At 43.5% G+C, this 22,725-nt stretch overlaps 2 protein-coding genes and 1 long non-coding RNA gene across 3 annotated transcripts in view; 1 reads left to right on the forward strand and 2 right to left on the reverse strand.

The window, feature by feature from the left end:
- tmem178bb (transmembrane protein 178Bb) overlaps positions 1-7,064 on the forward strand; it is a 67,739-nt gene extending 60,675 nt beyond the window's left edge. The window contains exons 3-4 of the mRNA XM_061807919.1: positions 4,718-4,855; positions 6,814-7,064. Coding sequence (XP_061663903.1) covers positions 4,718-4,855; positions 6,814-7,064 — 389 coding nt within the window. The remainder of the gene's footprint in view (positions 1-4,717; positions 4,856-6,813) is intronic.
- On the reverse strand, positions 6,928-14,320 carry LOC133493920 (uncharacterized). Its single transcript, XR_009793219.1, has 3 exons — positions 14,095-14,320; positions 13,946-14,004; positions 6,928-7,066 (listed from the first exon to the last, which is right to left on the reverse strand). It is a non-coding gene; the product is annotated as an uncharacterized LOC133493920 (long non-coding RNA).
- A 4,844-nt stretch (positions 14,321-19,164) lies between these two features.
- Positions 19,165-21,725, reverse strand: LOC133493964 (toll-like receptor 1). Its single transcript, XM_061807965.1, has 2 exons — positions 21,712-21,725; positions 19,165-21,625 (listed from the first exon to the last, which is right to left on the reverse strand). Exons 1-2 carry the CDS (start codon positions 21,723-21,725, stop codon positions 19,165-19,167), a joined length of 2,475 nt encoding a protein of 824 aa, XP_061663949.1.
- Positions 21,726-22,725: the final 1,000 nt, after the last annotated feature.

Here is a 22,725-nt window from a genome sequence, read left to right on the forward strand (position 1 = left end):
AGGCTTATCCTCAGGCTCAAGGGTCACCGTGGTTGCTGTATGCGAGTGAAAGGCCCAGTGACAGTCACCCGTACCAGCTGTTTCGGTCATTTGCCACTACTGCACAGCTAATAAATGTGTTTGCACTTTACTTAAAAGTTAAATGGAACTAAAATGCACTTGGGCAGTGATTATTTTGCGTATGAAAGAAACTTAGTTTGTACAACAAACTCTTCTGTTCCAGCAAAAGAATGACAACTGATGTGCTGTATCAGCGCTTTTGTTCCCACCTGGCAAAGAACACAAAGTTGTTGCTTTTGCCACCTCTTGTCAGCGAACATGCCGAATATGATGTATTGCTCTCATTTTATAAACTACTTTTTTTGGGGGGGCTGGGGGCTAACGCTCCTTCCCCAAACTGGCAGCTTTACTGACATTTTGAAAATGAACAAATCGCCGAGCTAGTTATTTTGAAGCTTTGAGGCGACAGACTTGCAAAGCACCCCCCTGCGCCGACACACACATTGATGAATGAATGAATAGCAATACAATCTACATCGCACAGCCGCTATTTGTGGTTTAAGGTGGGACACAGTGGCCACACATCCAGTACACAGTATACAATTTACTGTTAAATGAAAATGTAATGTTCTGTACTGACGGGAAACAAAGTATAAATTGGGAATATTTTTGTATGGCAGCACTAGCACAGCAGGAAGATGATCTTCTTTTCCTTTGTCCCGATTAACCCATTCATGGGCACGGTGGCAATTTTTTGCCTTATTGAGATAAAAGTCTCCTAACAGGCCACAATCAAGGAAACAACACTTCTTTTTCATTTATGGTTAAGTTATATGATAACTTTACTAATTTATAATCTCGTCCCAAAAATGGGACACTGCCCGCGAGAGGGCACTTGGGTTTTCTCAGTACATTGTCCCAAAAAACAGAATCAGAATCAAATTAAAACGTTTAAATATTTTTGATATACTGAAGGATATAATGCGTGAAATCATGATGTCCCAAAAATGGGACAGTGCCCACGAATGGGTTAAAAACATGAACAAATTTCATCATGATTTCATGCTTTATTAAATGGGCCTTCTCTTGCGTACACTATGACCACCAGTGGCCAGTATTCTTCATCTTGTCCCGTTAGGGGTCACCACAGCGTGTCATCTTTTTCCATCCAAGCCGATATCGTGCATCTTCCCACTGTCCTCCATCCATGAACCTTTTCTTTGGTCTTCCTCTCACTCGGTTGCCTTTTTCATATTGGCGGTACAGCTGCGATTCTCTGCTGACCAGCTTGCACGAACGGACAGTCTCGATAGAAAAAAAAAAAATTTATGCATGGTTCTACAGTGCTGCTTTTCCATTCCCGCTACTTTTCAGCGCACCGTGTCGATACACAACCTCAGCCGGTCTCACGCGGCTAATCCATCGCTGGGGGGGAATGCAGATTTTCGTCTTTTCATGCTCACTGCAGGGTGCCGTCATTTACCACATCACACTCCTTTTACATTCCTTCCCAAAAGGCTGCTGATGCAATTATTCGTCAATCGCTATACATTTACCCGAAAACCCCACAGCCTACCCGGCTGCTCTGTTTATTGCTTCCCGTTGCTGATTGAGTGAATTAATTTTCCATTTTAATGTGTCAGACGTTCTTGCCGAATATCTTAATAAATTGTGTATTCTTGCTTGCTTACGGGCCTCAACATTATGTATACCTGAACCCACAAGCTATTGTAATTATTTCAAATATGTAAGCGCAACATGCTCCCCATAAAAAAAGAAGAATAAAAACTAGAAACCAAAACTTAAGTAGCAACAGTAATAAAAAAAAAAAAAAAAAGAAAAAAAACGGAAAAAAATGAGCAAACAGCAGTTGTAAGAACAGGAAAAATTAAAAATAACCAAATATGTATGAGAAACACACTGCAGCTGGTAACTGGAGGATGAAAGCTTTGTCTAAAGAAAAATGTATATGTTCAATACAAATATGTTTAACTCAAGAGTTAAATACAACTAAACTATACTCAGGCAGTGATTTTACCACCATGAGTACTTAAAAAAGGTGCCAAGTGTTGGATGTGTTGGATTCCCGCAGTTATGTAATCCATGTTGCTCCTCGCTCAGTATGTTTTTTTTTCCTCTCTATTTTAAACATTTGTCAGCTGAGAAGTAATGGTGGTAGCTGGAATGAGGAGGTCCATAAAGTGCATAGAGGATGGGGGGGGGGGGTTATATGAACAGGGTGTCTCCTGGTGTTTTCCGTTGATGCTCTCAAGGCAAATATTTTGACCTTTTCCAGCCCTCCACTCGACAACAACAACAACACACTCCCACCACCATCCTTCCACCTCCTGGCAGACTTGCTCACCCATGACATTCTAATCTTCTCGAGGAAGGGGGGGGGGCTGGACGCTTTGAGCGCTTTTTCCACTTCTTTGACGCCGCCTTCGTAGTTCAAGCCCTGTCATTACCCCCCCGGTGCGCACACTGCTGTCCTTGTTCCACTTTGCCCTCGCAGTGTCTTTGCTGCAATATGGACTACATTTACAAATGTGCTGCCGGAATGAATATTTAAGTAGTAAACTGACTTGTGACCTCCATCCCATAATTTCCGTTCCAAAAGCGTGTACTCTCTATATTGCCTAGAGTAGTATGTAAAATTCAGGTTAAAAATAAAAATAAAAAACCAACAAGAGCACAGTCGCACAATTATATTCCTATAAACTACAAAACCTGATTTGTTTTTTTTAGAGATAATTTAGGGCAGAGGCGCTCAATGGATCCGGTCGATCGCGGGACGGCGTGCCCCCCCCCCCAAAAAAAAAAAAAAAACCTCAGCCAATGTTCCCTCTAAACTGCGCACGTGCACAATTGTGCACCGCTGATCCGGTCCCTTTGCAGATATTCTGCGTTGCGTGCAAAAAAAAAAATAATTTAATGCAAATTTAAAGTATAATACACAGCTATTCAGTTTGTGGCATTTTGCAATGTGATTCAATGAGTGAGGCATGACTGGTTGTTACGTCCAATGGCACAATTCACATACGTACTGTAAAAAATGAAAAAGAAGCCACTGGTTTCTTTTAGGCAGCACACAGAACTTTCTCTAACAATGACCGCTGCACCGCCACACTGTCTTTTTTTTTTTTTAGTTTACTTTACAGCCCCCCACTTTTAAAGACGTACACTCATAATTACAATTGTTATAGTACTTACGCAGTCCATCAATGTGTTTTATAATGACAGTGTACACCGCCGCTGCTTTATCTCGCAACACAGTCTGGGCAACGTAGAGCAAAGACGACTTAGACATGCTGCTTATGTTTAATTTTGATATTAATGGAGAAAGTTAAAAAAGGAAATACTCTTGTTTTAAGATGCACTGATTGTCGGAGTATGTGAATAATCAAACAAAAAAATGGTTAAACTGGACGAGATTTTTCTCTTTTCGAGTGGGAAAGGTTTGTTCTAAAGCCAAAGTAGAAAGTGCAGGATCAGATGATGTGTAATTTTAAAATTCTACCTTGGAACAGCCTGATCCAGCATGAAAGCACAGACAATACAGTGTACAAAAAGCTAATTCTGTATGTTAAATATACATATATATTTATATCTAGTATAATATATCCCATAACAATAACATAACATTGGGAGCATCATCAACACCCCCCCCCCCCCCCCCCCATCGTCGGTAGCTCGCGAGAGGCTGACTGCTTGAAAAGTAGATCTTTGGGTAAAAAATAGTCTGGGAACCCCTGATTTAGGGTATAAATTGTCACAATAATGTCAAGTTAAGCCCCACTAAAGGGACCAAGCACTGCCACGAAAATCTAAAACCTGTGACTAATTAACACCCACAAAAAAAAAAGATTTACAATTGGCCACAGATTCCACAAGATTGCAGCAAAGTGTTTTTTTTTTCTTCTATTCGACAAGGCTATGGAATAACTACATTCAGTTCATACACCTCACTTCAACATAGTTCCTTGCCTTCAAAATGTCACAAAACAACAAAGAAAGATTATTTATCACTTTGCCCTGAGCAAAAAAAACAGCAAATAATCACAGGATGGGTTTCTCGTCTCAAAAAAAAAAAAAACATTTGTGAATGCTGAAACTTGAAGACGTGAAATTTCACTCGCTGTAAAACAATGTTGGCCATATATTGTAATTTTTGTCAAGAGAAACCAGAGTTTGGGTTTAAGTAAAAGGACGACAACGGAGACGCAACATTGTGGAGCCTAAAACTAAATCCTTAAAGACGCCATGTCTACTCGGGTAAACGGTTACAGATTTAATTGTGCCGATCAACGAAGATCTTTACCCATTGTTATTTTACTCACAGGAAGATTAATGTCGCAAAACAAGTATATTGACGTAAAATTCACAAATGAATTCCAGACTCGTCCAAAAGTTGGCGGAGTCGCTTGGCATCTTGCACGGTTTAAACCGATTTACGTCGAGATTTTCCCAAACTCTGAGCTCCTAATCCCCGAGATTCCTCATACTCGGGAACTTCATCTTCAAAGGCGGCTCTTTCCCGATTTGATAACCTTCAATTACACGTGACTGCCACCTACGGAGCTCCAGCGAAAGTGTTCCCCGCCCAAAGGCGACGTGCGTGTCAGAGTTAAAAAAATAAAATAAATAAACTCACCGGACTTGAGACGTCGAGCGACTCGGTACTAACGGCACTTTCTCCCTCCGTGTCATCCCGCAGATTTACGGCGGATGACGGCGGGGTTCATGGGCATGGCGGTGGCCATCATCCTGTTCGGTTGGATCATCGGCGTGCTCGGGTGCTGCTGGGACCGAGGACTCATGCAGTACGTGGCGGGCTTGCTGTTCCTGATGGGAGGTGAGACACGCGCCCACTTCATTCGATTGAACTGATCAGGACAAGCGGCAGTAAACAGTAAGAAAATGAGAGCGCAAAATTAATTTGCTTTTATGGAGGGGGAAAAATATGACTCATCTAAAAAGTATTCATATCAGCCCTTATCTGCACTAAACAGTACTTTTGTGGCCACAGAACAGTCGAGCTGCTGTGATACAGTAAACACAAAAACAAAAGGGTGATTACACCCTGATGGCGATGACACAAATATGAGAGGAAAACAAATTAATATTAAAAAAAGAATCTTTCCCTTCGGTTTAATTAAAAGGCGATTTTTTTGGGGGGGGGCACTGCAACACAACCGAGAGCCATAACGCTATTATATACAATGCACCATTTTAGTACGTTATTTGCAAAACGTCAATCCACTTTAAACTACTTAAGGCAAAAATAATTACCAGATGAGGGTTCATTACATATACACACCCAACTGCTTCCCCACAAGAGAGCAAAGATAGCATGCGGGGGTGTGGGTGGGGGTGGGGGGGTTTATTAGCGATTTTAATTGTGATTTAGGTCAATGAAGGAGAACACAGAGCGAAGTGCCGAAGCTCAGCTCGGATTAATGCGGTGCCCGACGGTTGTATATCGAACAGGCAATTAGGAGGCACAAGACAAGGCCAGGCCAGACCGCCGAGGCAAAATCCCAAAGAGGCAGCCCATAAGGTAATGTAGCGTTCCAAATGAGGCCGAATTTAGAACCAGCTGCCTCCAATAAAAGTCCAAAATAAAACGCTGCTGTGGTGTCTCGGTAATTAGGCCGCAATTTCGTCCATCTCACACAAAAAAAAAGGGAAAAAAAAAGGTAGCAGGTGATGCAATACGGATGTAACTAACATTCTGAACTTCTCATTTCACGACACAGTGTGGGATTTAGCAAAATGTAAGCAAACAAAACACAAAGTTCAGACACATTCAACCAGCGTGGCGAAGATTACTTTTAAAATGTAATACTCTAATAACTACATTTGTTTTACTTAACTCCAAAGGAACATGCCAACAGGATCTTTGGAGGTTTCCCCTAAAATTACACTCATAAACTGATGAAGAGAATCATGATGAATTGTTCAGGTGGTAAAGCGTTGGCCTCACACTTCTGAGGACCCGGGTTCGATCCCGGCCCCATCCGCGTTAAGTTTGCATGTTCTGTCCGTGCCTGGGTAGTTTCCTCCGGGCAATCCGGTTTCCTTCCACATCCCAAAAACATGCAACATTGATTGGACACTCTAAATTGCCCCTAGGTGTGATTGTGAGTGCGACTGTCGCTATGTGCCCTGCGATTCGCTGGCTACCAGTACGGGGTGTACCCCGCCTCCTGCCCCTTGACAGGTGGGATGGGCTCCGGCACTCCTCGCGACTCTCGTGAGGATAAGCGGCAAAAGAAAATGGATGGATGATGTATTGTAAACCCCGCCCCCTTCCCCCCCAATAAACGTTTGTTGCTTTACATGTGTACAGAAAAAACACCATACCCTGCTGACCTAATGACAAATATCCATATATTTAAAGAATATCACTTCACGTGATAATTTGGAGGTGAAAGTTCAAAAGTCAAAAACATTTGCGCAGATTTCCAGACACGTTGGTTGTTGTGGCGATCACGGGCGAATTATAAAATGGTGAAAAAAGTAATCCACCGCATGAGAAATGAACAGCAGAAAACAGGAGAAATAGTTTCCCTTCTCTCTGAAAACATCATCCATCATTGTCAATTTTATTTGCCGTGCTGTGTAATTGGTACGTACACGTCGAGTCAAAACTGAGCCAGATCAGATGAAAAAAACATCCTGCATGTGAAAGTTAATATTGTGTCAAAAAGCTGGTTTGTTGGCAAGTGCTGCAGGTTTTTGGCACAACCCGACTTGGAGTCGCCGGTGGCAGTTTGTCCTTTAACACCAACGTCCCATCTGCTGTCGCAGGCACCTTCTGCATCATCTCGCTGTGCACCTGCGTCGCCGGCATCAACTTCGAGCTCTCGCGCTACCCGCGCTACCTGTACGGCCTGCCCGACGACATCGGCCACGGCTACGGCTGGTCCATGTTCTGCGCCTGGGGGGGTCTGGGCCTGACCCTCATCGCCGGCTTCTTCTGCACGCTGGCGCCGTCCGTGCAGCCCATCCCGAGGTCCACCTGCCCCAAGTCGCGCCAGGAGAATGGCACCGTGTGCTAAAGCTGCCCCAAAAGTACCCCCCACCCCCCAAAGCAGAGAAAATATCCATTTGTCCGTCTATCGACCTTTCACCGCTCTGTCCTGGTCACCGTTTGTTTGTTTGTTTGGTTTTTTATTTTTTTTTATTTCTGTGTTCAAACGTGAGTGTTTGATGATCTGCTATACGAGAAAAAAAAATGCCAGAAATATTCTCAGAAAATACCAAGTTGTGCGCGTTTCATAGTCGTGGAGGGAGTTGTAACTTTTGAGAAGGACATTTCCGGTCAAGAAGACGACAAAGTGTAAGAATTTGAATTATGACTACGGAGCAATGACTTCAAAAAAAAAAAAAAAACAAAGAAAGAAAGACTCGAACGTTTCTTGTGGATTTGGCATCTTGGGATATTTTCTTCGTGGAACGGACCTGACGGGAATCAACTACCGGTACTCAAAAACCCGCCGAAGTTACCTTGGGATTTACGGACCTCGGCCGTTGTATTATACTGTACAGAATATTCCGGAGACAAGCAGGAAGTACGATTCCGTCCCCCTTAAGCGCATACGACGATACCATCGCGACCATTTTATACATCGATTTCCTTTTTAACGAAGCCATTCACATCGTGAACCAACTGAGCAAATGGGGTGGTCCGGATTTAGTTCCTATTCTAGTCCTTAGAAGTAGATGTACGTATGATGTGCGTTTGTGTGTGTGTGTGGTGGGGAGTTGTTTGACAGTCGTCATGGGGGCGGGGGGGAGGTTAAAAAAAATGTAAAAAAAAAAAATGATCATAACTGCAAAATGGAGTCCTGCATTTTGTCAGAAGTACTGGGGATGAGAGATGCAGTATCCTGTTTCATCCAACCGATTTATGCCACGACTAAAGTGTGAAGCGGGTCCACCGGAACTGGAATGATTTTGGAGGGGGGTGGGGGGGGGGGGATTCTGATTTCACGACCGGGCTCAGGAAAGTACAAATATCAAAAGCACAATGTCATAAACGAAACATTCTGCTGTATGAAAGTTTTCTGTCTCTGTAAGAGTTCCCCAGCTTTTAATTAGGAGCTGATGAGAAAAAAAAATGGATTCCCATTCATCCATCTTGTATGATGAAGTCAGGAATCGATATGAGCCGATGCATTATCATAAATCAACATTCATGAAGTTACCGTTGCTAAATATGTCAAGCTCTTCGAACAGGTTGGGAAGTTTTTTTTTTTTTTCTCATTCCATTCCTCCATCCATTTTCTTATTCACTTATCCTCACAAGGGTTGTGGGGAGTGCTGGAGCCTATCCCAGCTGTCAACGGGCAGGAGGAGGGGTCCACCCTGAACTGGTCGCCAGCCAATCGTGGGTCACATGGAGACAAACAGCCGCACTCATAATCACAACTAGTAGCAATTTAGAGTGTCCAATTAATGTTGCATGTTTTTGGGACGTGGGAGGAAACCGGAGTGTCCGGAGGAAACCCACACAGGAGAACATGCGAACTCCGCACAGGCGGGGCCGGGATTGAACCCAGGTCCTCAGAACTGTGAGGCCAACACTTTACACACTGATCCACCGTGCCGCCTTTTAAGTAACTCGGTAATCTCCAATTACTGCACCCATAATTTAAAAAAAAATTCACAAAAGCGTTGAACATGTGCATATTCTGTACAGACACTATTTTGACATTAGCATTTTGGTCAAATTATTTATTACACTACACAAGGATGTTGTTCACATTGGAGCAGACAAAGAATTTATCCGCCCCTTTTTGAGGTATCTAACAAACAAAATAATAACAATACTACACTCCCCATAAATCTCCGTAGACAACGTAGGTCACTTATCCAAGGTGCCCCAACCTACCGTGAAAAAGAGCCGTTATGTTGTTGTTTTGAGTTTTTGGGGAATAAAACCTCATCCATGCATATTAACCCATTCATGGGCACAGTGGCAATTTTTTGCCTTATTGAGATAAGTCTCCTAACAGGCCACAGTCAAGGAAATAACACTTTTTTGTATATAGTTAGGTTATATGATAACTTTACTAATTAATAATCTCATCCCAAAAATGGGACGCTGCCTGCGAGAGGGTACTTGGGTTTTCTTAGATCGTCCCTAAAAACAGAATCAGATTAAAACGCTTAAATATTTTGATATACTGAAGGATATAATGCGTGAAAATCATGATATCCCAAAAATGGGACACTGCCCACGAATGGGTAAATTCCCATCGTGAGTCATTTAGCATTTGATGGAAAATTATCGATTATCCATCACTTTACACCGGGAATGCACAATGATATAATTGTTCATTTCTGCTGTATAAAAACAATGATCAGGTTATGGTTCCTAATCGTGGATAACATTTATTTACTGCTCATTCGGTATTACCGTCACATTTGAAGTGCATGAACGTCTTTCCCGGTTGCCATTATTGACCATATTTCGCCATATTTCTTTTGCGACGAGACAACAGGTGAATATTGTTCATATATGCTACAATTTCTTTGAGCTTGTCAAGATGGAATTTTTTTTTTTCCATTTTTCCACTATCATTCCAAGCACGCCCCCCTCAGAAGTGCACCTCGGGCAATTGAGCATGAAATTACTTTAACCCGACCGGACATCAGGGGCTCTGCTGTTCCAAAAATTTTCCATCGACAATGTAAAGGATGCAAGGACATGCACACGTGTAGACAGCCTTGGAAAAAAAAAAAATTGGAAATCAGAACAAAGAGCGACAAAGGGGCAGGGGGAGAAAAAAAAAAAGCACAAAGTCAAGGCCTTATTAATTCATTATATTCACTTCCATAAAGCCAGATGACAGCGACTGTGTGCAGGAAAACTGGAGAATCCCACAGAAACATTTTACAATATAGTATTGACACATCTGTGAAACAAAAATTACTCAAATTCATAGTGAAAGAAATTTTTCACACGCACAATAAAAAAAAAAAAGTTGCTGATTGACGGAGCTTGAATACATTTACAGTATTCCTGACTTGTAGTGAATCATCCCCGAGAAGCACAGTCATGAAAGTATGCTACAAAATGAAATGTCCAAACGTTGGATGGACGTGAATGCATCGTGACCGCTTTATTTTATTTTTATTTTATTTTTTTAAATGACAGTGATACTGCAACTCCCATTCTGGACAGAATCAAAGATGATCTGTCAATTAACATGAGTAACGTATCTGTTGAGTGAACATTAAAAAGATTTGGAAGAAAAAAAAAAGGAGGAAATGTTCAACTGTGGAATGTAAAAATCAAAATAAATCTCATCGGTGTGTTTACTAATATTGTTGTTTGTCAGTTATGTTGGTAACCGTGAAAAGTGGAAATGTCAGATTTAAATGGCAAAATGTTCAATCAAACCATAATTTCATCCGCTGAAAGTCTGATGGGTTAAAGTTAACATAATTGGAAATGACACAGACGGGCTACTCAAAGTTAAAGTTTTGGTAATTATGATTGGTCAAATCAACTTATTTTCGCACACGTGGAGCAGTAACAACAGTACACACGCGCATTGATATGGATGGCTCTATATGACAATTGTTGCCAGATTTCTTTGTCCCTATCCATCCATTTTCGTCGGCGCTCATCCTCACAAGGGTTGCGGGGAGTGCTGGAGCCTATCCCAGCTGTCAACGGGCAGTAGGCGGGGTACACCCTGAACTGGTCATCAGCCAAACGCAGGCCACATAGAGACAAACTGTCGCACTCACAACCACACCTGTCCAATTAATGTTGCATGTTTTTGGGATGTGGAAGGAAACCGGAGTCCTCGGAGGAAACCCACGCAGGCAATGGAGAACGTGGAAACTCCACACAGGCGGGGGCCGGGATCGAACCCGGGACCTCAGAATTGTGAGGCCAACGCTTACCAGCTGATCCACCGTGCCGCCTTCTTTGTCCTCATCTACATTATCAACAGCAATTCTGATTAGTTGTGAAGTCAAGAAAAAGTGTTTATTTTTCATGCTATCGATATTAGCTTGGTGGGGCTATTTATGGGCGCGGTACATCGCAAAGCGTAGGAGGCTGTAGCTCTTGCTAAATCCGCCACGTCACCCACCCGATTTCACAAATCGGTCCACCTCGTGAATTTTCACATCCTGATTTGAGAACAACTTAGCATGCCAGGCACACAGCAGCGCAAGAGCGTAATTCTCTCTCCCGACACCATCTGCAGCCTCCGCCGTAAGATCTCGACGAGTTAATTGGCCCACGCCGAAAGCTTTTGGGGGCCCTCCGTCCTTTCAAATGCATCCACGGGAAGGAAGAGGACAGGAAACCATCATGAGTCTCCCGTGGACCTCGTTCAGCCGTTAAGCTCAACAGTGAGTGGCCCGACTTGAGGAAATGATGTCACACTCCTGGAGGTATTGATCGTTTTTGCGTTGATATATTTACAGATTTTTACAGATCAGACCACAAGGATTGAAAAAAAAAAAAAGTTAAGCTGTACTGGTACACCCACAAGTCTCAGCACATCTCCCAGGGCTCCATCCAACGCATCAAGAAAGCCACCCCCTACTTCCTTCCAAACACCTACTGCGCCGCTTATGAAGAAACATTTTTCAACTATGCACGCAGCAGAAAAAATAAAAGGGTCACGTAACATTAGCTGCGAGCTACTCCATGTGGCTAGAATTCACTTTTGCAAGTGTTTGCATCCTCTGACATGTTTTTGATATCATGAAAGTCACCCTCGTGTCTTTAACAAATGTGTGAAACGAAAATGAAAAACAATATGTGATGATTTAATTATTCACAATAGAACATTTAAATTACTGAATTGAGTTGCCAAAATTCCCTAAATAAATTCATGCAGTATCTCAGATTCTTTATAATATTGTACTGCCCAATGTGACCAAAAAAAAAATCCATCCATTTTCTTTGCCGCTTATCCTCACGAGGGTCATGGGGGGGGGATACACACACTGGCTGCAAAATATAAATACAAAAAAAAAAGGCTGAAGAATTATTCTGAAGTCCCCATTCTCAGTCTTCTGTCAAGAAAGAGATAGAGGTAAAGTGTGCTTGCTTCAAGTTCTTTGCCGCTTATAGATTGTTTTTGACTGTAAAAGTTACCCTATGGAATATTTATCCATCCATCCATTTTCTCTGCTGCTTATCCTCACAAGGGTCACGAGGAGTGCCAGAGCCTATCCCAGCTGTCAATGGGCAGGAGGCGGGGTACACCCTGAACTGGTTGCTAGCCAATCACAGGGCACATAGAGACAAACAGCCACACTCACAATCACACCTAGGGGCAATTTAATTTAATGTCATGTCATTATCCAAGCCGCTTATCCTCACAAGGGTTGCGGGAAAGCTAGCTTCAGGCAAAAGGTGGACTACACCCTGAACTGGTCGCCAATCAGTCGCAGGGCACATCGTGACAAACAGCGGCACTCATAATCACACCTAGGGGCAATTTAGACTATGAATGTGGGAGGAAACCGGAGTGTCCAGAAAAAAACCCACACACGGGGACAACATCCAAACTCCACACAGGCGGGGCCGGGATTGAACCCGGGACCTCAGAACTGCGAGGCCAACGCTATACCAGCTGAGCCCATTGTGCCCCCCGACCACCACCACCTATAAACCAATTTTTAAAATGAGATTTATTTATGATGAAAAATTCAACTGGCCATCGAATGAGACTAATATATTTATGTTTTAGAAGACTCGTATTGCAGTCCACGTCAAACGAAACACGATGAGCGCGACTATTGCCCCATGGATAGGTTTCCAATTACGCCATCTTGTGTGTCATAGAGGTCAAAGAACACACGTGATGGGGGAAGCGCGAACTATTTTTCTATCGTTAATTCATCTGATTGGTCCAAGGACTGTGGTGATGTCATTGGAAACCTATCCATTCGACACGAGGGCTTGACTGTTGATCAATTGACCCCTCCGTACAGGGCACTTAACCACGCCTCCTGAAGTGACGTCACGCCACGTGCGCTCACGTAAGACAAACAGTAAAAATGGCAAATACAATACAATACATTCTGAGCTGAGACAGACTCTATGCTTCTGATTTCCTTCAAATCAACGATATATTATAGATTCTAAATACAATACATTGTTAACTGAGACAGACGCCATGCTTCTGATTTCATTCAATCATTCGCACGTAGCAATGTTATGCTAGCGCAGAACGTCTCATTCATTTATACGAGACGTGTATTAAAAATCAAATTTAGGGCATATCTTCGTGCAAACACAGTCTGGTTAAGCTTCGGCCGCGAGCCAGCAAGAAATCAATAAGTTTGTGCAGTCCGATCATCGCTAAATATCGCTCGACAAAGAATAAGTGTCAATCGTTCACACGTAGCGGTATTATGCTAGCGAAGAACTTCGAATTCATTTATACGAGATATGTATTGAAAATCAAATATAGGGCATACCTTCGTGCAAACATGTTTTCCGGTTAATATTAGATGGATTTAGTTGATGATGCGGTCTTTGATCCATCGAAGGCATTTTTCGTACTGGGTCTTCGGTTTTGGAAAGGGTACGAATCGAACTCCACCAACTAGCCTTTCAGGATACCTGTCGTCACTATTACAAAGTCCGTGACTACACCTCTTAACCATATTTTTTGTTAAATAACCCAAATACGCGATAAAACGCTAACTAAACCTATACTGGACCATTCAATGTTGTCAGAGAAAATGGCGGGAGCAAAAACGGGCTTTCTCTGGCCTCTGATTGGTCAGTGACGCGGATTGCGCAATATCCACGGAGGGGTCAATTGACATGTACGGCTTAGCCCAGAATCATTTGGAGAATAAACAAAAGTTTCTTGTGAAAAGCGCTTCTGGGCCATACAAATAAAACAATCCAATGGAACAACAGGAAAGAATTAAGGGAGCAATTCTTTACCTTCACTGCCGTGTCTGCCTTGCAAACGAGATCATTTGGCGCCGTCGTGTCGAGGACATCTGGAAAAGATTATTCTTGATTATTCTCATCGCAAATACATTGACAAAATAATGCAGGGGATGTGTACTATGTGTAAAACAACAACTTACTCTACACGTTGATTAGATACGGTGGATAAAAAAAAAAAAAAAATGTCAACACCAGACCTATGACCTGCAACGATCCAAAAGGTTCTGAAATTGTGGCAGACCCACCCAAACTAATCAAAACTAACAACGCACGGCTGTGGAGAACCGAAAGACAAGCTGGGAGCCGATCGGCCGAAAAGGTCGACTACGCCCGGATGAAACCAATCGCGACCGGGATAGAAGGGAGTCAAGTGATCAAATAAGCAAGATAAAAAAAAAAAAAAAAAAAAAAAAACAGGCTACAAACGGAAATCAATAGTCCGGAGGGAGCTCGTAATGCGGCCCAGAAGGAGTTCGCCATGCGTTGACTTGAAGAAGAGACAAAAGAAGACTCTTCTTGTCTGTTTTTCGGAAAATATATGAGCTTCACAGCTGGAAAGCGTTGGCCTCACAGTTCTGAGGCCCCGGGTTCAATCCCGGACCCGCCTGTGTGGAGTTTGCACGTTCTCCCCCGTGCCTGCTTAGGTTTTCTCCGGGCACTCCGGTTTCCTCCCACATCCGAAAAACATGCAACATTAATTACACACTCTAAATTGTCCCTAAGTGTGATTGCGAGTGCGGCTGTTTGTCTCCATGTGACCCGCGATTGGCTGGCGACCAGCCTCCTGGGATAGGCTCCAGCACTCCCCGCGACCCTTGTGAGGATATGCGGTTAAGAAAACGGATGGATGGATATGAGCTTCACTCCCTCATCAACTGATGTTGAAGGCTATCCACATTTTGAGATGACGTCGATGTCTTTTGCGCCCGAATATGAAAGCCGCCAAGCGGTCCGCATGTAATCATTTTGCGAGGACCGCAGCTTTTCCTGTTACCATGGCTTTATGAATAATAAATAACGATTGACAGCGTGATTGCTGGTTGACTCGCTCATCTACAGAGTTGGTTCCCCCATAAGAGGGTGGGGAAAAAAACGGAGGGAGTTTTGAAACATTATCATTTAAATCGGAGCGGTCGTTTTGGACATCCATTCATTTTCTGAGCCGCTTATCCTCAAGAGGCACGCGGGAGTGCTGGAGCCGATCCCAGCTGTCATCGGGCAGGAGTTGGGGTACACCCTGAATTGGTTGCCAGCCAATCGCAGGGCGCATGGAAACAGACAACAGTCACAATCACACCTAGAGGTAATCTATCTATCTATCTATCTATCTATCTATCTATCTATCTATCTATCTATCTATCTATCTATCTATCTATCTATCTATCTATCTATCTATCTATCTATCTATCTATCTATCTATCTATCAACCCATTTTCTTCACCGCTTATCCTCACGAGGGTCGTGGGGAGCGCTCCAGCCTATCCCAGCTGTCAACGGACAAGAGGCAGGGTACACCCTGAATTGGTTGCCAGCCAATCGCAGGGCAGATGAAGACAAACAGCCACACTCACAATTTAGAGTGTCCATTTAATGTTGCATGTTTTTGGGGATGTGGGAGAAAATCAAGGCGGGGTGGGATTTGAACGCTATCCAGCTGCGCCCGCCGTGCCGAAACGTTTTGGACAGTTCTTTGAAATCAGGCAAGCCTCTGAAGTGACAAATTCAATGCAAGCAATAAAAATCAAAACAACAGAAAAAAAATAAATAAGAGCTAATTAGTGGCAAACATTCTTTTGGGTCCATATTCATCTGGCGGCCGACGGGAAGCGTGGCATCCTCCTCCTCCTCCTCCTCCTCATCATCATCATCATCATCATCTACATTTTGCATCCCAGATAAACAAGTGGCCCCCATGTTTAATTTATGAGGCTCTCGGCAGCCTTCACAATCAATTTTAAAACAAGCGGGCCAATGACAATTGTTTGTTCGGCGGGGGCAAAATCATCGACTTCAAAACGAGTTGTCGTCCTCAGGTCTGATGTTGTTAGCGACCGGCGCATTAGCGACAAATGAGATTATCGCATCGATTGTCGAGGGCAGAAAATGCTGCGAGATTTTGACCTTACGTGTTCCCGCCAAATATCCATCCATTTTCTTTTGCCGCTTATCCTCACGAGAGCGCTGGAGCCTATCCCAGCTGTCAACGGGCAGGAGGCGGGGTACACCCTGAACTGGTTGCCAGCCAATCGGAGGGCACATAGACATAAACAACCGCACTCACAATCACACTTAGGGGCAATTTAGGGTGTCCAATTAATGTTGCATGTTTTTGGGATGTGGGAGGAAACCGGAGTGCCCGGAGAATACCCACGCAGGGACGGGGAGAACTTATAAACTCCACACAGGCGGGGCCGGGATCAAACCCGGGTCCTCAGAACTGTGAGGCCAACGCTTTACCAGCCGACCCACCTTGCCGCCTTCCCGCCAAATATTTGGTACGAATGTCAGCAGATTATCAGATGTGCTCAAAGCAATTTTAAACTCGTAACCTGACCACATCTCGTTTGTCGCATTTACAGGGTCCGAAACTGAAGCGAGCCGCACAAGTCCGAGTCAGCAAATGGACCGGCGATTATGGGTTTCGAGATTGACACGCATTCACATATACTACACCACATTTGTTGCATCGCACGATTGTCCACGTAATTGAACGGACGCAGTCAAAACCAGCACATAGATTATTCTGGACTGTTCCGAGATTTTGCTCATTTGTCCCGTTTTTATGATCAAATGGAGGTCTGGGGCTGCCCGAGAAGAGGCCCCGCGTGCGAGTAACAAGACGGTGTGGCCACTGGACCGACTTGAGTGAAATTAGCGGCAAGTTCTGCTGAGTCGGGGAGAAAATGCACAGCTATAAATTGTGCTCCGACCACAGCTCATTGATATTAATGAAATACTAGTTGTGTCTTGTAATGGCGAGAGCCAAGTTATCGGAGAGTGAGAGCCTCACTTCCTACATCCACAGTTGATTGTTTTTATTGATTGGTGTCAATCACAAAATGAAAATCACTTCCAAGGGCGTATTTGCCGGGTCAGCACAAGACACAAATTGAGGCAAAATCTTTACGTCGCCCAAAACCGTCAAATTGACGGCGAGTCTTTGCTGCTACCATGTGGACGTAGACAGCTATGCAGCCAGAAGACCACCACTAAGGTTTCAAACTCCAATAAAGGTCTTTTATGATCCTTGGCATGTTTTGCCGTTAATGAGACTGCAAAAGTTATCATTTTTGCTGGGTAACGTTTGGCCGATGAGTAGTTTTAGAGCAATTATTTGCAAAAGAATCACTGCATAAGTCCAGCTGAGTTGTATTTACCTTTTAAGCTCCACGTGCTTGAATTATGACTTCATTATTTTTGCAACAGCGCAGGTACAAAATAGTTCATAAAAGGTGCTGAAAAGTCAAACTGGGGATTCAGAGCGGGGGGAGAGGATGTAAAAAATAGATTTTAAAATGAATGAGCCAGCGGCTGCGAGCGAGAGAGCGCTGCCGAGAATTTGGGGACTTTTGTTTGGATCAGTAGAAGTGACCAATGAAGTTGTTCTGGAATCCTCCGCCGGCATGCGCTGCTGGTTTAATTGGCAAGAAATGGGGACGTGGGGGTGGAGGGGGTGGGGGAGATTCTGCCACACATGATTTACTTCAGCGCATGGCTAAGTATTAAGCTAATGGACAGTAATGGGGCAAAACCACTGACATTTTTGCACGGCTTGTCTTGCTCCATTTGGAGGGTTTCTTATGTCTTTTTTTTTCAACCTTTTATCGTCTCCGAGGGGGGCCCCGGGGTAGAGGACCGCTCCGCATTTATACGCGCTCATGAGAGGTGTGTACATAATTGGGAATCAATGAGTTGAATACTTTATAAAGCCTGGAGAAGCTGCCGTCGCTTTCAGACGTCGGTACGAACACTCGAAACCTGCGTAAACAGCAGAAGATTACAATAGTAAGGCCCTGTGTGCTTCTCAGTGCGGCATAGTTACTGTAAATAACAGTGTGGGTTTAATTACCCCGCCAAATAATTGTTCCCATAAAGTAATTTGTAATAACTGTGAAAAAAAGTCAAGAAGCCATAACAATAATGATAGTTATCATTAAAGGATGTGGATTAATTGTGTTCCATTGTTTTGTTTTAATCATGACTACTGGAAAGTCATTATGCTAAAAAAAAAAAAAATCCCGTTTTAATAATTTCCTGTTTGTACTGGACTTTATAATATCATTCTCATACATACCATTATGGTGATCAGCCTCGGTACACAGAAAGAATTTAACGCGAGCGCCACATCACCGCATAAACCGCAGGGTTGAAAGCGTGTGAATAAAGTCGCGGCTTGTAGGCCGGAAATTACAGGAGTTGACTTCACGCGAAACTCCATATTGTACAAATGAGGCAGATACATCACACAAAACACTCAAACTGCTGCAGTGAGGCCATTTATTCAAATTTTGAACTTGAAAAATGAGTAAGCAGACAAAATGATCAACATCCGTGGACAAGCAGACATACATTTGGTCCATTCGACATGACAACATTTCAAAGTTTGCAACAATTTTAAACAATTCCCAAATATCTGTGACATACGCTCCTCGAAATACACACAATGTTCAGGTAATTCAGAGCGAAATATGTATATATACAGTAATATGTTGTGTACTTTGGACGTTAGGTCACACATCCCTGCAAATTTGCGTACAGGTGCTGCTTGTTCGCTTTTGTTTTTTTCATCCCATGTCGAGTCGGCCCATGTTTTGTGTGAAACTGCTGAACGTTGCTGGATGTCATAAATTCACGTGGACTTTTGAAAATACCAGAACAGCCCCATTATTTTGGATTTGATTGCTCTTATAACATAACGTTCTGTACAGATCATTTGAATTTATTTTTTTTGGGGGGGTGGGTGGACTATATACAGAAAAAATTACAGAACGTGTTATGATTTTTTTATGTTGGTTTTGTACAGTTTTGTTTTATGCTATGAAGTTTATACGCCCAACACCCAAAAAAATTACAACAGTCTCTCAAAATATTGCCAAAAAATGTGTGCGAGGGAACATGAAAAGCTAATTTTCACATATCCCAATGCAAGTTATCCAAGTTTCAGAATTTTAGAAAAACTGTGCCAATCCACAATTGAACCGTAAAGCATGCTAAGCCTGATTGGGAAGTAGGTGTGCTGTATCTGCAAGATCCACAGCCACCCCCCTCAAAACCACAGATTTGTCTGCCATACGCAGCATGGATTTAAGACTCGCCCAAAAGACTTGCTGCTTGCACTCGTCCTTCGGCCACTCCAGGTACGTCTGCTGCTGGAGCAAAGTCCTCAGTCGCAAGTACTTTTTGGGCAGGCAGTCGGTGGGGATGGGCTCCAAAAGGATGAACACCAAAGAGTCCTCTTGGATGTTGATGGCTCTGTGCTGGGCAAAGAACAGCTCGTAGTTGCACCATTCGCTCTGGACGAAATGTTTGGAGAGGAGGAAGAGGGTTTTGTAGCTGGACTCCACGCAGTTGATGATGTTGTCTATGATGAATTCGCCAGGTAAAAAATCACGTTCGTGAACACACAGTGAAATCCCAACGCTCTCCAAGGAGGGGACCAGTTCGCTGCTCACAAACTTGGCATCCCGATGACTGTAGGAGATGAACGCGTGGTAAGAAAATGACATATTCTTCAGCAAATACGAACGCTTCTTGCCTCTCCTCTTCACCCGGATCCACACCCATAACATCTTTGTGTACCACGCACCATCCAGTTTGTAGAAAAGCAGGCCCAAGGTTGTTGCGACTAATAGTAACACCGAGAAAGCCACTGTTGTTTGGAGCCATATTTCGCACGAGATCACACTGGTTTTATACTCGGACAATGGCAGGCCCTTTAACTGTTTCGGCGTGCTGCATGAATAGTCCAAGGGCCAGTCCAAGAGCAAAGACTTGTTAAAGTCTTTGAGGAACCAGTGGAGGTCACATGAGCATACGAAGGGATTGTTCCCAGCTTGGAGGAGCTGAAGCTTCGGAAATCCCGCAAAGACATACCGAGAAAGACCCGTGATCGCGTTCCGGTCCACGAAGAAACTGATGAGGTTTGGGGCATCGAGTAGTTCTGGGAGCACTTGGACGCTGTTAGCACTGAGATGGAGGTGTGTCAGTTTGGGAAACCGAGACAGGTCCTCTTGGTTTATGGCAGTTATTCCCGTTTTTGACAAGTAAATTCGCTGGAAATTTGGTGACAGGTACTCAAAAACTTTGTTGCCCAGATTGTTATTCCCGAGATTGAGCTCAGTCAAGTGAGCGGGCCATTTGCAGCTGACATCCAAGTATATGGAATTGAAGCTCAAATCCAAGGACTCCAGCTGTTTCATTTTATGTGTCTGTCCTGAGATGAAAGACAAACTGCTGAAACGGTTCTTGCTCAACAACAGGTGCTTCAGTTTGGGAAAAACTGAAGTGTTGGAACACGGAGGCCACCAGAAACCCAAATCGCTCAGGAGGTTGTCTGACACGTCCAAGGTTTCCAATGTTGGGAGGACAGATAAGAGTTTACAGGGTAAAATGTTCATTCCACTCCTAGAAAATTTCACATAGTTCACATTTGAAACATCATCAAAGCTCATGTTAAATGTAGGATACTTGTATTGATGATGTATTACTCCATTAAAGGTTACAGAGCGAAGACTAATGCTGTGATTGACGGGATGAAACTGAAACTGTAAACCATCAGGTGTATCTTCGTTGTATGTGACATTGATAAAGGAGATATTCTGAGAAGAAGACAGCCAAAGGTTCTTTAAGAATATCTCCATGAACGAGCTGTTGAGCCAAGTGTTTTCTATGGTGAGGTTTCGAACATAGGGCATTGATCTCAGGTTCTGGAAGGGGTCGTCGGTCACGTTGCAATCGTCAGAAAACACGGTGAGGAACCTCAAGGCACTCGCCCGTGTCACATTCAGATCCACGAGGAGGTTGTCAAACAAACTGAAACGCCCACAGAAGTTAGTGAAAGGCGACAACTTCTGCAGGGACAACACCCCAAGCGCTCCCGATTCATACTTTTGCCATGGAACTCCTGCACCCAGAACCAAATGCTCCAAGGGGATGCTCGTCACAGGTTTGAAGTCATTTAAATTCACTGACAGAGCCGCTTTGCTTCCTAATGACAGCACTCGCAGATTTGCAAGGTTCTGAAAACAATCCGGCAGCTGATAGGCCTCGTAGAGATTATCGGATAAATCCAACACGGTCAATCGTGGCAGTGAGATATCAGGGATGATTGTGAGTTCGTTGGAGGACATATCCAGAAGTTGAAGGCCAGGAGTGTGTTGAAACACACCAGGAGAGATCACCCTGAGCCCGCAATGAGTCACATTCAGAAAACACAACAGAGGCAGCCGGGGGAAAGCGTCTGCGCTGATACTTTGGATGGGGTTGTGAGAGACGTCCAAGTATTCCGTGGTGTCTGGCAGATTTAAGGGAAAGGATGTAAGATTTTGATTGGAGAGGTCTGCAACTCTCCTTCTCGAAGTCACGCACAATTCAAATCGTTTGCCGTCCCACCCTGTCGCCGTACGGTCTGGAGTTAACGGGAAAACAACCAACAACACCGCCACAATGGTCCTGAAAAAACAAATATGGGATAATTAGGTCTTAAGTGATGCAAAATTTGCAAAAATTACCGAAAGGCGAAGAAATGGTCACCTTACCTTAGGAACGACATACCTTCGGCCACACTCAACCGTGAACGCATCAGGTTGATTGTGTGTGCTGTGTGTGTAAATCTCTGCTCTTAAGAGCTTCTCACCTTTTACTCGCTTCCTCTTTATTTCACCAACATGTGTTCATTTCTGGTTCTATTTTACTCTGTCAACAGGCCTAATAAAAGCCTTTGTAAATGGCTTCCAAGTTAAATATTAACTGCTTGGTAAAAGGAGACATACAATGCATTTGTTTCTATTGTTTTCCTACAGTTTGAAAGGCTTCCTAAACGTCTTGATGAAATGTCTGGAATTTTTTTCGTCAAATTTCATAAAGGATATTTGATTATGGCGCACTTAAGACACATCCGGCGTCACATTTAATTATCAGCTTCTTTTTTTTTTTTTTTTTTTTTTTACAGCTGCTTTCATCTGTCAGCCTATAAACGTCCACATTTCTGGACGGTCTGGTTCAAATACAGGCAGCTTCCTGAATGTAAACAATGAAAGTTCATTTATTTTAAGACCACTGCGGGTGAATTTGCCTTCATGTATTTCATTTTTTCACAACAAAATGAAGAAAAATGTTTGTCTATTTGTGATCCAAGCAGGTTGGAAGAGTTGGCGGAAGGTGTGTTATGTGACAGAAGAGTTTCTGCTAGCAGAACTGGAGATGGCAGAAATGAAGATGCTGAGGTTCTCGCTCGGAGTGAGCAGGTTGGATAGGATTAGAAATGAGGTCATTAGAGGGACAGCCAAAGTTGGATGTTTTGAAGACGAGGTTAGAGAGAGAGCAGACTTTGATGGTTTGGACATGTCCGGAGGCGAGAGAGTGACTATGTCGGTAGAAGGGTGCTGAGGATGCGAGAGAGCGAGAGAAAGACCAAAGAAAACGTGGATGGATGTTGTGAGGGAGGACATGAGGACAGTTGGGTGTTCGAGAAGATGCACGAGATAGGCTTAGATGGAAAAAGATGACACGCTGTGTCAAACTTCGGTGATGAACATTTCTGGCTACAATGC

This window comes from Syngnathoides biaculeatus, chromosome 20, assembly GCF_019802595.1.
Source record: "Syngnathoides biaculeatus isolate LvHL_M chromosome 20, ASM1980259v1, whole genome shotgun sequence".
NCBI classification, from domain to species: domain Eukaryota; kingdom Metazoa; phylum Chordata; class Actinopteri; order Syngnathiformes; family Syngnathidae; genus Syngnathoides; species Syngnathoides biaculeatus.